Here is an 11,612-nt window from a genome sequence, read left to right on the forward strand (position 1 = left end):
ATCGTTGTAATTGGGTGGAAATACTGTAGCATAGAATATACGGTCTGCATATTGATTGTAAATGTGATTCATAGGAGAATTAAGTCCATGGGAAAGTCTGGAGGGATAACTAAAACTCAAATAGGGAATTTTCATAAAACATGGAAGAATTGGTAATCTCACTACTATGATTAAAATGTATAGATGAAATAGATTACTCTCTATCTTACAGTACAGTACAGTATGCATGCATTAGAACCGGCATAGTTCTGAGGACTTTCTATCTCACTCTTAAAAAAAGAAATCCCTCCTACCATTGCTTTTAACCCTCCCGGAAGCATAAGAAGGAAGATAGTGTCAGAAACAGAAAGCCCACCAGAGTGTACGGCTGTATGGGCATTGAAAGAATTGTTAAAAAAGAAACATATAACAAGAAAGGAATGCAAGACTGCTGTAGACACACTCACACAAAGACCTGCATGAATCCAACATATATTTGCATTTTAGATATTATATGGATGTTAAGTAACGGCCCAAACCACCTTGGCTACTCCTTGACTTTCAGGGTCTTCCTTGAAATGCTAGGACAATGTTTTGGGATTCGCCGTGACAGCACTCTGACAAGCTTTCAACGTTGATCGTTTTCTGGACCACCTGCAGAACCAACAAGAGGGAAGATACTCAAAGAGAAAAAGAGAAAAAACGAGGACACATACAAAAAAGAAGGTTCCTTTTTTTAAAAAAATGCAAAGAGAAGAAAGCTGCATTGCCATTTTTTAAGTCTTGAGTAGGCGTGGTCGTATAGGTTGGTATCTAGACAGCTTCTTCACACTTTGGAAATATCCCGCAAAGAAAGGAATCGAAGCTATGACGTAAATATCAAAGAAAACCACAAGACCGCACGCACGCATACTCTCTCTCTCTTTCTTTCTTTCTTTCTTTCTTTCTTTCTTTCTTTCTTTCTTTCTTTCTTTCTTTCTTTCTTTCTTTCTTTCTTTCTTTCTCTCTCTCTCTCTTTCTTTCTTTCTTTCTTTCTTTCTCTCTCTCTCTCTCTCTCTCTCTCTCTCTCTCACACACATATACGTACGTACCTACCACCTTTAGTAAATTTTATATATATTCTATACGTATATTTCTAGGTACTCACATGTTACTGTGTAGGACAGATAAGATATTTGTGTAGATAGTACAGTATTTTATTTGCAATCGCTAGAGTGAAACTACATGTCAAATTACGATGTTTCACAGAGTTCAATAATCTTGTTTTCAGATAAAACGTCAATGACAAATTTCCTTCAATCAAAAGTGTCAGTTTCCTTTGGGGGAGCTCATTCAATAAACCACAGCAGCTGAGGATATGAAAATGGAATTTCTAGCTCTAATTCCCGAGCAATAAATTGTATTCTAAAGGAGAAAGATGTGAATGGTTATTAATGAAAATGAGTGGTTTAAAAGTGATTGGAGAAAACGAGAGAATCTCGAGACAACTGAAGGTGTGATGTGAATATTTAAGTATATAAATAATAAAATAATATGGGAGAGTTTTGTAGTTGTTCAGTGGTGCAAAGTATTATATGAAGGTATGGACTGTATGGTTCAGAGACTTGGATATTAAGGAAGTTAGAGAAGAAATATTTAGAGAGCTTCGAAATGTGGTGTTGGGGGAAGATGAACAAGGTAAAATGGACAGAGAGAGTAACAAATGAAGATGTTTTGAAACGGATAGGAGAGAAGAGAATGCTTCTAACCAGCATCCTTCGTAGGAAGGCCAATTGGATTGGACACATCTTGCGAAGAAATTGTCTCCTTCATAACGCCATGAAAGGAAAGATGGAAGGAAGTGAGGAATAATAAGAGCACAGCTGATCGATGATTTGATGTAACACATTATTAGCAGAAATCCATGTGAAGATGAAAAAGAAAAAGTAGAGCAACTTAAAATGGTTTTATATGTGGTATTTATACAGGATTCATAGGCTAAGCAGTGAGGTAGAAGAAAATCTTTGGCAACTATTGGCAATAAAATGTCAATCCTTGTGTGTTATTTCCAAAGGCCAATATCTGGTTAATCAAAATAGTCGTCATCTATACCACACACGTTTGAAACCTCTGATCCAATGATTGCTTTCTGTGGGAAAATAACTTTGAGATGCGAAGAAGTCCTCAACATTGCGACATTGTACTACCCGATTATCACAAAAAATCTCCCCCTCAAGAAGTGTTCGAGATGCCGTAACAGTTGATAGTCAGCGGGAGAGAAATAGGGGAAATATGGTGGATAAGGAAGGGTTTCATACTGCGGCATGTGGAGAGCCTGCATTGTCCTTTGCGGGAGATATGGGCGAGCATTGTAGTCCAATATGAGGGCACCGTGTCTGTTACTTGCAGACAAGTTTACAGTTCATTTAATTGGAGTTTAGCACTATAACGATCTGCATTGATGGTTTTACCTCGGCTGAGAAAGACATGATGGATCAGTTCCCCCATACACCACCATACCAGCAACAACAATTTCTGTGAATGGAGGGGTTGTTTAGGAAATCGTTCTGAACGTTGATCATGATCCAACCATTGTTCTGACCGTCTACGATTGTCATAGTAGATCCATTTTTCATCCAATGCAGAAAACTTACCACGATTACTTCTTCCGCTCAGAGAACTTCGCATCATACCTCCTAACGGCGATATTTGTTAGCTGGTGTCAACTCATATGCACCTTCGAGACCAACGTTTCCACGCTACTGATTCCACGGAGCCGTCATTGGTATGACGTACGTCTTGTCTGCAACGCCACGAACACTTTTCCGAGGGTCTGTTTCCACAATGTTCTTGAGAAGCACACCGAAACATGATGACGGTTAGTGGCCACCTGAGTCATTTTGCACACTCTGTGTCACCGGAACGAAATGTGACAATTCAACGGGGCGTTCATTCGCAACTCTCAGCCTAAATGTCAATTTTTGCGACTCCGGCCCAGAATATCCCATTCTTAATTAATAAAGAAAAATCACACGCAGTTATGTTCTCTCTTTCGTGCACTTTCATATGACCCTATTCAACAACACACTGCCTTCTGACTTTCTCAGTACTTCAGCCTGTTTGCTGGATGTGTTCTGAGTTTATGACGTTAAATGCGTGACCTTAGTCCACCCCTATGTTGTGTGGCTGCGGTGAGTTTCCCACCAAACGTCAAATTGAACATTTCATTTGATTGTTAATCCCTGATCTAGGACAGACAAGGTGGAACTTGTGGTTTCGTTCAGTTTTCTATCTTGCAATGCGCATAGAAGATGCTGTGATATTCCAAAGAGAAGGCATGAAAATCATATCAAATGCTGGAATAGACTTCCTTGTCAGCATGAAATAAAAGTACGCATTCAAGATAAAAGCATCGGCAATTTTTGTTAAAGGCCATGCTTCAGATTTGGTAGACTACACAGAATTTCTAGAGCGATCCATATATGCTCTTGCCCGCCTGTTTTCCAGTAAGCTTAGAAATCTCAAACATGAATTCCAGATAGGGACAAATAGATGCCTTCTTTCAGATTCAAGAAATGAAGGTTTTGCCAAATGTGTATGTTCGTGATAAAGACTAAATCATTGAAACTTTCAAAGACAGCTACTTTACTACTGCTTGCAGACCCTTGTAAAGAAATCTTTCAACTTATTCAATTACCAGTGAATTCTGCAAAACAAGTGCAGAAATGCTCGACCGACTGAAGAATGTAAGAGGAATGGAGAGAATCCTCCTTCAAGAGCTAATGAGGCAATCTAAAAGACGTTGTGGAGCGCTCGTTTGAGATCATCTTCTGGAAAATATACGTGTACTTGAAATTGTACACAGAGTTTGATGTTTATGGTATTCAAGCAATATTAACCTGCCTCTAACGTAGACTCTGAAATATTTCTTTTTCTCGAAGTACAGTAGTGTGGAAACAATAGGCACGGACTCAGAAATTTTTGTTGGGAGATGTCCTAAGTTTGGGGGGTCCAATACTACTAGATACTACGTCAATGTAGTATTGAACCAGTGTTATTCTACACCTGAAAAGACGATTAGTAATTGTTTAGAACTGCCACCTATATTCTCAGAAGAAAATGATAGAACTAGATTAATTTTATAAGAAAAGAAAGAGTACAAATAGGTGAAGTGTAAGATTTAATCTTTATGCTGCATCAGTCATTTCTCTGCAAAACAAGTACAATTTTATTTTAAAAAAATATAAAAATATCTGTCGAGTTACTAAGTTTGCCGGGAGCAGAGGTCTGAATCTGGTGGACCACGCTCATGGATACGGCCCTGGATGACAGTGGGAAGGTAAAATTTCTCTGGAAGACCTAACAATTTTGTCCTTCGAAAAGTGAGAACAAGAAAGAAACTACACGTTCAGTTCGAAGTAAAGCATTTAAAAATATATTCATCTGACGCCAAAAATTCAGATTTTTTTTTTTTTTGTTTAGTTGGGGATGAAGAGGGAATATAATATTTTTCTATTTGTAAATGAACTGCACAAAAATATTTAATTACATGGTGTGCAAGTGAAACATTTAAGAAGCCTTATCACTGCGAAATTAAAATACCGCTAATTTTACAGTAATTCTGTGATATCTTCAAATAGATAAAAGATAATCGAAATGTGGAACAAGAGAGCCCTAGACAATATTATTTTGCACGAGGTACCGTCATCACGAGTCACCTAGTAGCTTTCTGTTTAAAGCCATTTAGAAACGCGGAAATAAATGCCGGGTTTCTAAATGGCTTGAAATCGAAAGTAGATAAGTGAGTGGTGATAACGGTATCTCATGTAAAATAATATTGTCTAGGGAGGTCTTGTTCCACTTTTTGATTATCTTTTATCTATTTGAAGATATCACAGAATTACTGTAAAATTAGCGGTATTTTAATTTCGCCGTGATGGGGCCTCTTAAAGTGACTTCGTATAAAGTTTTTATCCGCATTTTAAGCAGAATTAATATGAGAATCGTGATGAAGTTCGTAGCCATTGGTGGAATACCTGTGTTGATGCTTGGTTAAGGTAAGTCTAAATTATATGTATATGTCTGTCTGTCTCTCTCTCTCCCTGTATATATATATATATATATATATATATATATATATATATATATATATATATATATATATATATATATATATATATATATATATATATACAGTGAAAGTCATAAGTATTCGTACACCGACTGCAAGTTGTGATTAAATGCCCGTAGCTCGGACTTTGTTGGAGATAGAGCATTGAAATAAACGGCACTGCATTATCCATTAAGTTATTTATTATTTACAAAACAAAAGTTCTGTTAATGCGAAAACATAGTCAAATAATGGCAAAAGAAACAAAAATGAACATGATTTTGATGTGTCAAAAGTATTCGTACACTTACGAAACGTCCAGAAAGAAAATTATTGTGCATGATTCAATACATGGTTGGGTTTCCTTTGGCCCTAATTATAGCTAGAAGGCGCTTCGGCATCGAGTGTACCAAACATCGCGTATCTTCGACTGTTATAGAAGCCCATTCCTCTTCGAGTGCAGTTTGCAAAGAACGCTTACTTGTAATGCTGCGCTTGCGGAGTTTCTTTTCGAGTAGGTACCATAAATGCTCAAGCAGATTGAGGTCAGGCGATTGAGAAGGAGTGGCCCGTTGCTTTGACACATTGTACAGTAACCAGAGCTTTGTATTGTGTGCCGTATGTTTGGGATCATTGTCGTGTTGAAATATAAAGTTATTTTGCAGGCCCATTTGATCAGCACTAGGACGTAGATTTTTCTTCAAGATGTCAATATACATATGCTGATCCATAGTACCGTCGATAATTGTCAGCTTTCCCACTCCCGATGCACTCATGCAGCCCCAAACTAGCACTCCCCCACCTCCATGCTTGACGGTTGGCCGCAGATTTATCGGGTCCATCTCTTTATTTGGCTTCCGCCACACCATTTGTCTACCGTCGGAACCAAAAACATTAAATTTACTCTCGTCTGAGAATATCACTTTGTCCCAGAAAGCCCCCATCTTTATTCACGTAAGCTTTTGCAAACTGGAGCCGCTTCTTCCTATTCATTTCGGAAACAAAAAAATTCTTTCAAGCAACACGCCCATTATACCCTTGTTTGTTGAAAGCTCGACGCACAGTGCTTTCTGAAACTGACATACCTGATTTGTATGCTTCTGCTACCATCTGCGGAGCACTGATTCTTGGGTTCTTCTTAATTTCATTCAGTAGTATACGCGCACATTGTCCAGTGATCTTCCGTGGACGCCCACTTCGCGGCATGTTTTTGACTGTTTTTGTTTTGCAGTATCGATCTATGACTGACTGCACGGTCGAACATGGTCTTCCGATAATACCTGATATCTCCCGTAAGGATTTGCAGTCGTTATGAAGCCTTATAATTATTTTTCTTTCAGCTTCTGTTGTCTCTGTCCCTTTTCGACCCATTATGTCTTTCGTCTTGAATAAGTCTTTGATCTTGAATGATGTTTTGCTGGCCTGTGGTTGTGTTTAGCTTTGCAAACCACCAGATAGCGTTCTAACCGCCAGAGAGCTTGAACAACAGCTCGAATAGCTGGACGCTTTTGTCTGTAATTTCAGTGTACGAATACTTTTGACACATCAAAACCATGTTTATTTTGGTTTATTCTGCCATTATGTGTCTATGTTTTCGCATTCTGTACATTTGTTTGTTTTGTACGTAATAAAGAAATTAATGAGAAATGCAATGCCTTTTGTTTCAATGCTCTATCTCCAGCAAAGCCGGAGCTAGAAGCATTTAATCATAGGTTGTAGTCGGTGTATGAATACTTATGACTTCCACTGTATATATATATATATATATATATATATATATATATATATATATATGTAAGGGGTCTGGTTCGTATTTTAGTAATCTTCAAAATAATTCAAACGTTAACACTTTCTTAGCTGATTTTTAATACTCAACCATGAGAAGCGTACATAATCAACTTTCTGCATATACAACAAGATGTCTACATACCTACACACACTTATTTACGACGTTGCTATAGTAACAACTACTTCCCATAGACCACCTCCAATATCCTTCCTTCCCCAGTCTCTGCACTTCTCACCCCGGATAGAGGGCGTAACCCTCGCAAGGGAGCTAGCCTTCGGCTAGCAAAAAAATAAAAAAAAAGTAACAACTCTCTTTTTAGTTAACGATTACAAAATAGTATCTCGAAATCTCTGTCTTTCTTTTCTTTATACATAATACTGCTCAAATAATTCGCCTCTGATCTCTTTCTATAAAAATTGGCACAGATTGTTAATATTACATACAACGTTATCGTTATATCTATATTATAAAAGAGAACGCACAAATCCTTTGTTAGCTCATCACGCTAATACGGCTGAACCAATTTCTTTTATTTTTGGGGGGTTATTAGGATTTGGACCCTAGATGGTTTTTATCATATCACTTTAATTTTTAATTACCAGTGTCTTGAGATAATTGACCATTCAAGTGTCCATACGTACAAATCCTTTGTTATTAGTTCATCATAGGTAAAAATAAACGTATTTATATGCAACCCGCATGACCGTGTCACTCGGCGGGTTAACATAAATGACAGGCGCTATAATGTTAACATTTACTGCAATTTGAAAGCGAAAAAGTAAAAATTATCTAAGTAACAAAGTTTATTGCGTTCCGGGGTGAACGCTGCTAGTATATATATATATATATATATATATATATATATATATATATATATATATATATATAATTTCTTCGCGAAAAATAACACCGAATTCAGCTTTAAAAAAAACTGTATTTGAGAGGGAAATAAAACTAAATGTTCACGTCACTACCTATTTAAGTAGATGACGTCAGTCAGAAGGATTCAGGAACAAGTTATGAACCTTGGGAAGAAGAGGTTGGAAAGAATCCTTACTCTGAAGTATCATTTGCTCTTAATTCGGGCACTTCCTATAACCTGAAATCAATATAACCCATACTTTACACCCTTAATGTACTGTACATACACATAGGCCTACACACACACACTTGGCGTTACCTTTACGTCAGCACTAACTAACTGTGTTGATATCGTGCTAGTAATCTTTTTAAAAGTAGAATCATTGTACTGCAGAAAATAATACACAACTTAGACTTGTTCTAACTTAACTAATTATCTTCATACAAATTAGCTGCGAAACAACAGCTATAAACTTTGTATAAGTACACAAATTATATACCTAGATGCTTCCGTGTGATTTAATTTTTTCATGAAGTTTTAAAAATATAATGATAGTAATATAATGTTTCTTAAATAGTTTTTTTTTTTTTTTTTTTTTTTTTTTGTACTTTGCATAACGCAATCTCAAGTGAGATTTTTTTGTCCCATCCCGTCCGCTTAAAGAAATAAAATAAAATTTCCGCGGAATAAGTTACAAGAGAGCGTTTTTACGATTGGTTTATGAACTGTTGGTGCTTCCTCAACACCGCACAGCCAAGCGTGTTTATAGCCAATAATATCTTGCCATCTTTTATGAGAAGAACTTTGCTTTTAACGGAGACAGTTATGATAAGAACTCGTGAGGACGTTAGCTTTTTTTTTTTTTTTTTTTTTTTTTTTTTTTTTTTTTTTTTAAAGGATTCATGTCTTGAAAAGTGCAACTCATCAAGTAAGTTACGTACTGAATACTCCTCTGCGATAAGATCGAAGTAATTACCTCAGAATTAGTTATATCTCGCGTTTCCAATCTCAACTGAGCTTGAAGATGTAAAACAATATATTTTGCACTGTCACAAAATGAATGTAAAGGAAACTCAATATGGAAATATTAATTCAAAGGTTAGATACTTGTGGGAACTACTTTTTTCTTTTTCTTTTTTCTTTTTTTAACTGAACAGAGAACAACAATTACTCGGAAGTATGCAAATTCTAAATTCACTATTAGTGTCTAACGAAAATAAATTGTCCAGGAAAAGATACAAATTGATAGTTCTCATTAAGCTAAACAAAATTGTATAAGTGAGTATAAATTTTCACCCACAGTGATAATTTCAGGGCGCAGCCTGCAGAAAAATCCTCTCGGAGGTACGAGATTCCCGCCGAAGACATAATGCCTATTGTCCTCAATGTGGATTCTCCGTGTCGTCCTGTTCGCTCACGTATTTCTGGCTCACAACAAATTATCGTGCTCCTAGGGTCCAAAAATGTTTTGATCGTTATCATTGTGCAAGGTTTGACCAAAGCGAAAAACAGTTGTAGAAGCAATTACTTACTACAGCTTATATATACCAGCGTACAGAGCCGGATCGGATTGTCTGAGGGGGGCGCACCAATAACTACCAAAATGGCAGTCACGATGAAGCTCTTCAAAGTGACATGTAACAATATCCTTTACCCCTGACAAACGCTAACGCATAGAACGGAGGAAAGTATTTTAAAGAGGTCGCAAGTGCTATCCAGGACAAAATGTTATTCTTTCCTCGTGGCTTTTGTTCTCTTCCTTACCTAACAAATGTTACATTGTTTTGCTTAGTGAATCCTTTTCCTTAAACCTTTAGAAATTCAACTTAAACTATTGCTTTTGCAAAGCTCTGCTTAATTTTTTAAGCCCCAAACGAAACATGATGGCAGAAATTTCGGAAAGTGTTACTATTTTCACTGCTAGCTTCTCGTTTTATATAATGTATATTTACAACGATGGGGGGTGCACGTGCACCGGTGCACCCCCCTAAATCCGGCCCCACCAGTATGTACTTCCTTTGGGACTTCGGATTTACCCTTATTGTTTATTTTTTGAGACTTTCCAGTGGAGCCATTGCTTGATATTGAAATCAGTAAGGGCAAAGGAGGAATATTTCATCTTAAATAAAAATAACAGTTTCTCCACACATTTTTTAGGAATTTACCTGGTATTCATGACCCATGGCGTACATTTTCTTTGAGTTTTCGAATATAGCCTATTGTCTGGGTGAACACCAGTCAGGGGAAAGGGAAAGCGGTGAATTAACACTCAAATTTTAAAATATGCTTCGGGACAATTATCGTAGAATGAAAGAAGAAGCTTGGAAGCTTGAGGTTGTCTTAAAGAGACAAATTTTGCCGATAGACATCACTACGGTCTTCGTATCTCTCTCGTATTTTTTACCTTTCATGAAAATTCACGATTTCTCTTTCAAATTTGGAACAACATACTTCAAATTTTTTAAAGAAGGAACTTCATTACCTAACGAAAGCAATAGTCTGTGACGATTTTTTATTTAGAATTTTCTTCATTGTTGAAACAGTATATGGTTAAAGATTTGGATATTCGATTTCAACAATTAAGTCATTTCAACATACATGAGAGAGAGATACGAAGCGTGAGAGCGTGTAGTGACATCTATCGCCAAAACTTGTCCCTTTAAATCAACCTTAAGAATTACTCCGGTTGGTTAGTGTTTACATCATTTAAAGGGAAGGAGATAAAAAGTCTCGTGCTTCAAAGAATATCGCTTTTTTTTTTTTTTTTTTTTTAGTGCACACGGCCAATAATTTTTGATTTTGTATTTTGGGAATTCATGTAATTTTCTTAGCGCTTTCGACAATACTTGCTTTGTGCATGCGATCCAGAGAATATCTATGATTTAAGCTTTTAATACTAACATTTTAATATATACATTTACTAGCAGCGTTCACCCCGCTTCGCTGCGGTCACCCCGGAACGCAATAAACTTTGTTACTTAGATAATTTTTACTTTTTCGCTTTCAAGTGATATGATAAAAACCATAGAAGATTGCAGTAAATGTTAACATTATAGCGCCTGTCATTTATGTTAACCCGCCCCGCTTCGCTGCGGTCACCCCAACCCGCCCCGCTTCGCTGCGGTCATCCCGGAACGCAATAAACTTTGTTACTTAGATAATTTTTACTTTTTCGCTTTCAAGTGATTTATAGCGCCTGTCAGTTATGTTAACCCGCCGAGTCACAGGGTCATGCGGGTTGCATATAAATACGTTTATTTTTATACCTATGATGAACTAATAACAAAGGATTTGTACGTATGGACACCTGAATGGTCAATTATCTCAAGACACTGGTAATTGAAAATTAAAGTGATATGATAAAAACCATCTAGGGTCCACATCCTAACAACCCCCCAAAAATGAAAGAAATCGGTTCAGCCGTATTAGCGTGATGAGCGGACAAAGGATTTTTTGTACGTATTTACACCTGATTGGTCAATTATCTCAAGACACTGGTAATTGAAAATTAAAGTGATATGATAAAAACCATCTAGGGTCCAAATCCTAACAACCCCCCAAAAATGAAAGAAATCGGTTCAGCCGTATTAGCGTGATGAGCGGACAAAGGATTTTGTGCGTTCTCTTTTATATATATAGATTAGTTCAATAACTAATAGCAAACTTCTCATAATATTTGCATCTATTAAATCTGTAATTATAAAATTTAGTGTATTTTCTCATAAAAAATGTTTTTAAAAAATCAGATCTTCTGTGCTGATACTTATTGAGCAAACTATCTTTTAATATAAAGTACTTTTTTTTTTAACAAATTGATGCAGGTCTAAACACAATATTAGAAAATTCAATTTTAAATTTACCAAAACTAGAAGTGAATGCTAGGAAAACCTAGA

At 36.5% G+C, this 11,612-nt stretch overlaps 1 protein-coding gene across 1 annotated transcript; it reads right to left on the bottom strand.

Annotated features, from left to right (window-relative positions):
* Window positions 1-6,082: 6,082 nt before the first annotated feature.
* Window positions 6,083-6,439, bottom strand: LOC145691768 (uncharacterized). Its single transcript, XM_081767110.1, has one exon. The coding sequence runs from the start codon at window positions 6,437-6,439 to the stop codon at window positions 6,083-6,085; it is 357 nt and encodes a 118-aa protein (XP_081623236.1).
* Between the last annotated feature and the right edge of the window lie 5,173 nt (window positions 6,440-11,612).

The sequence above is a fragment of the Thermobia domestica genome, chromosome 1, assembly GCF_964235325.1.
Source record: "Thermobia domestica chromosome 1, izTheDome1.hap1.1, whole genome shotgun sequence".
NCBI classification, from domain to species: Eukaryota; Metazoa; Arthropoda; class Insecta; order Zygentoma; family Lepismatidae; genus Thermobia; species Thermobia domestica.

What these genes read in the sequence shown, in the direction of transcription:
- LOC145691768 (XM_081767110.1), bottom strand. Translation starts at nt 6,439, where the DNA reads ATGGGTCGAAAAGGGACAGAGACAACAGAAGCTGAAAGAAAAATAATT.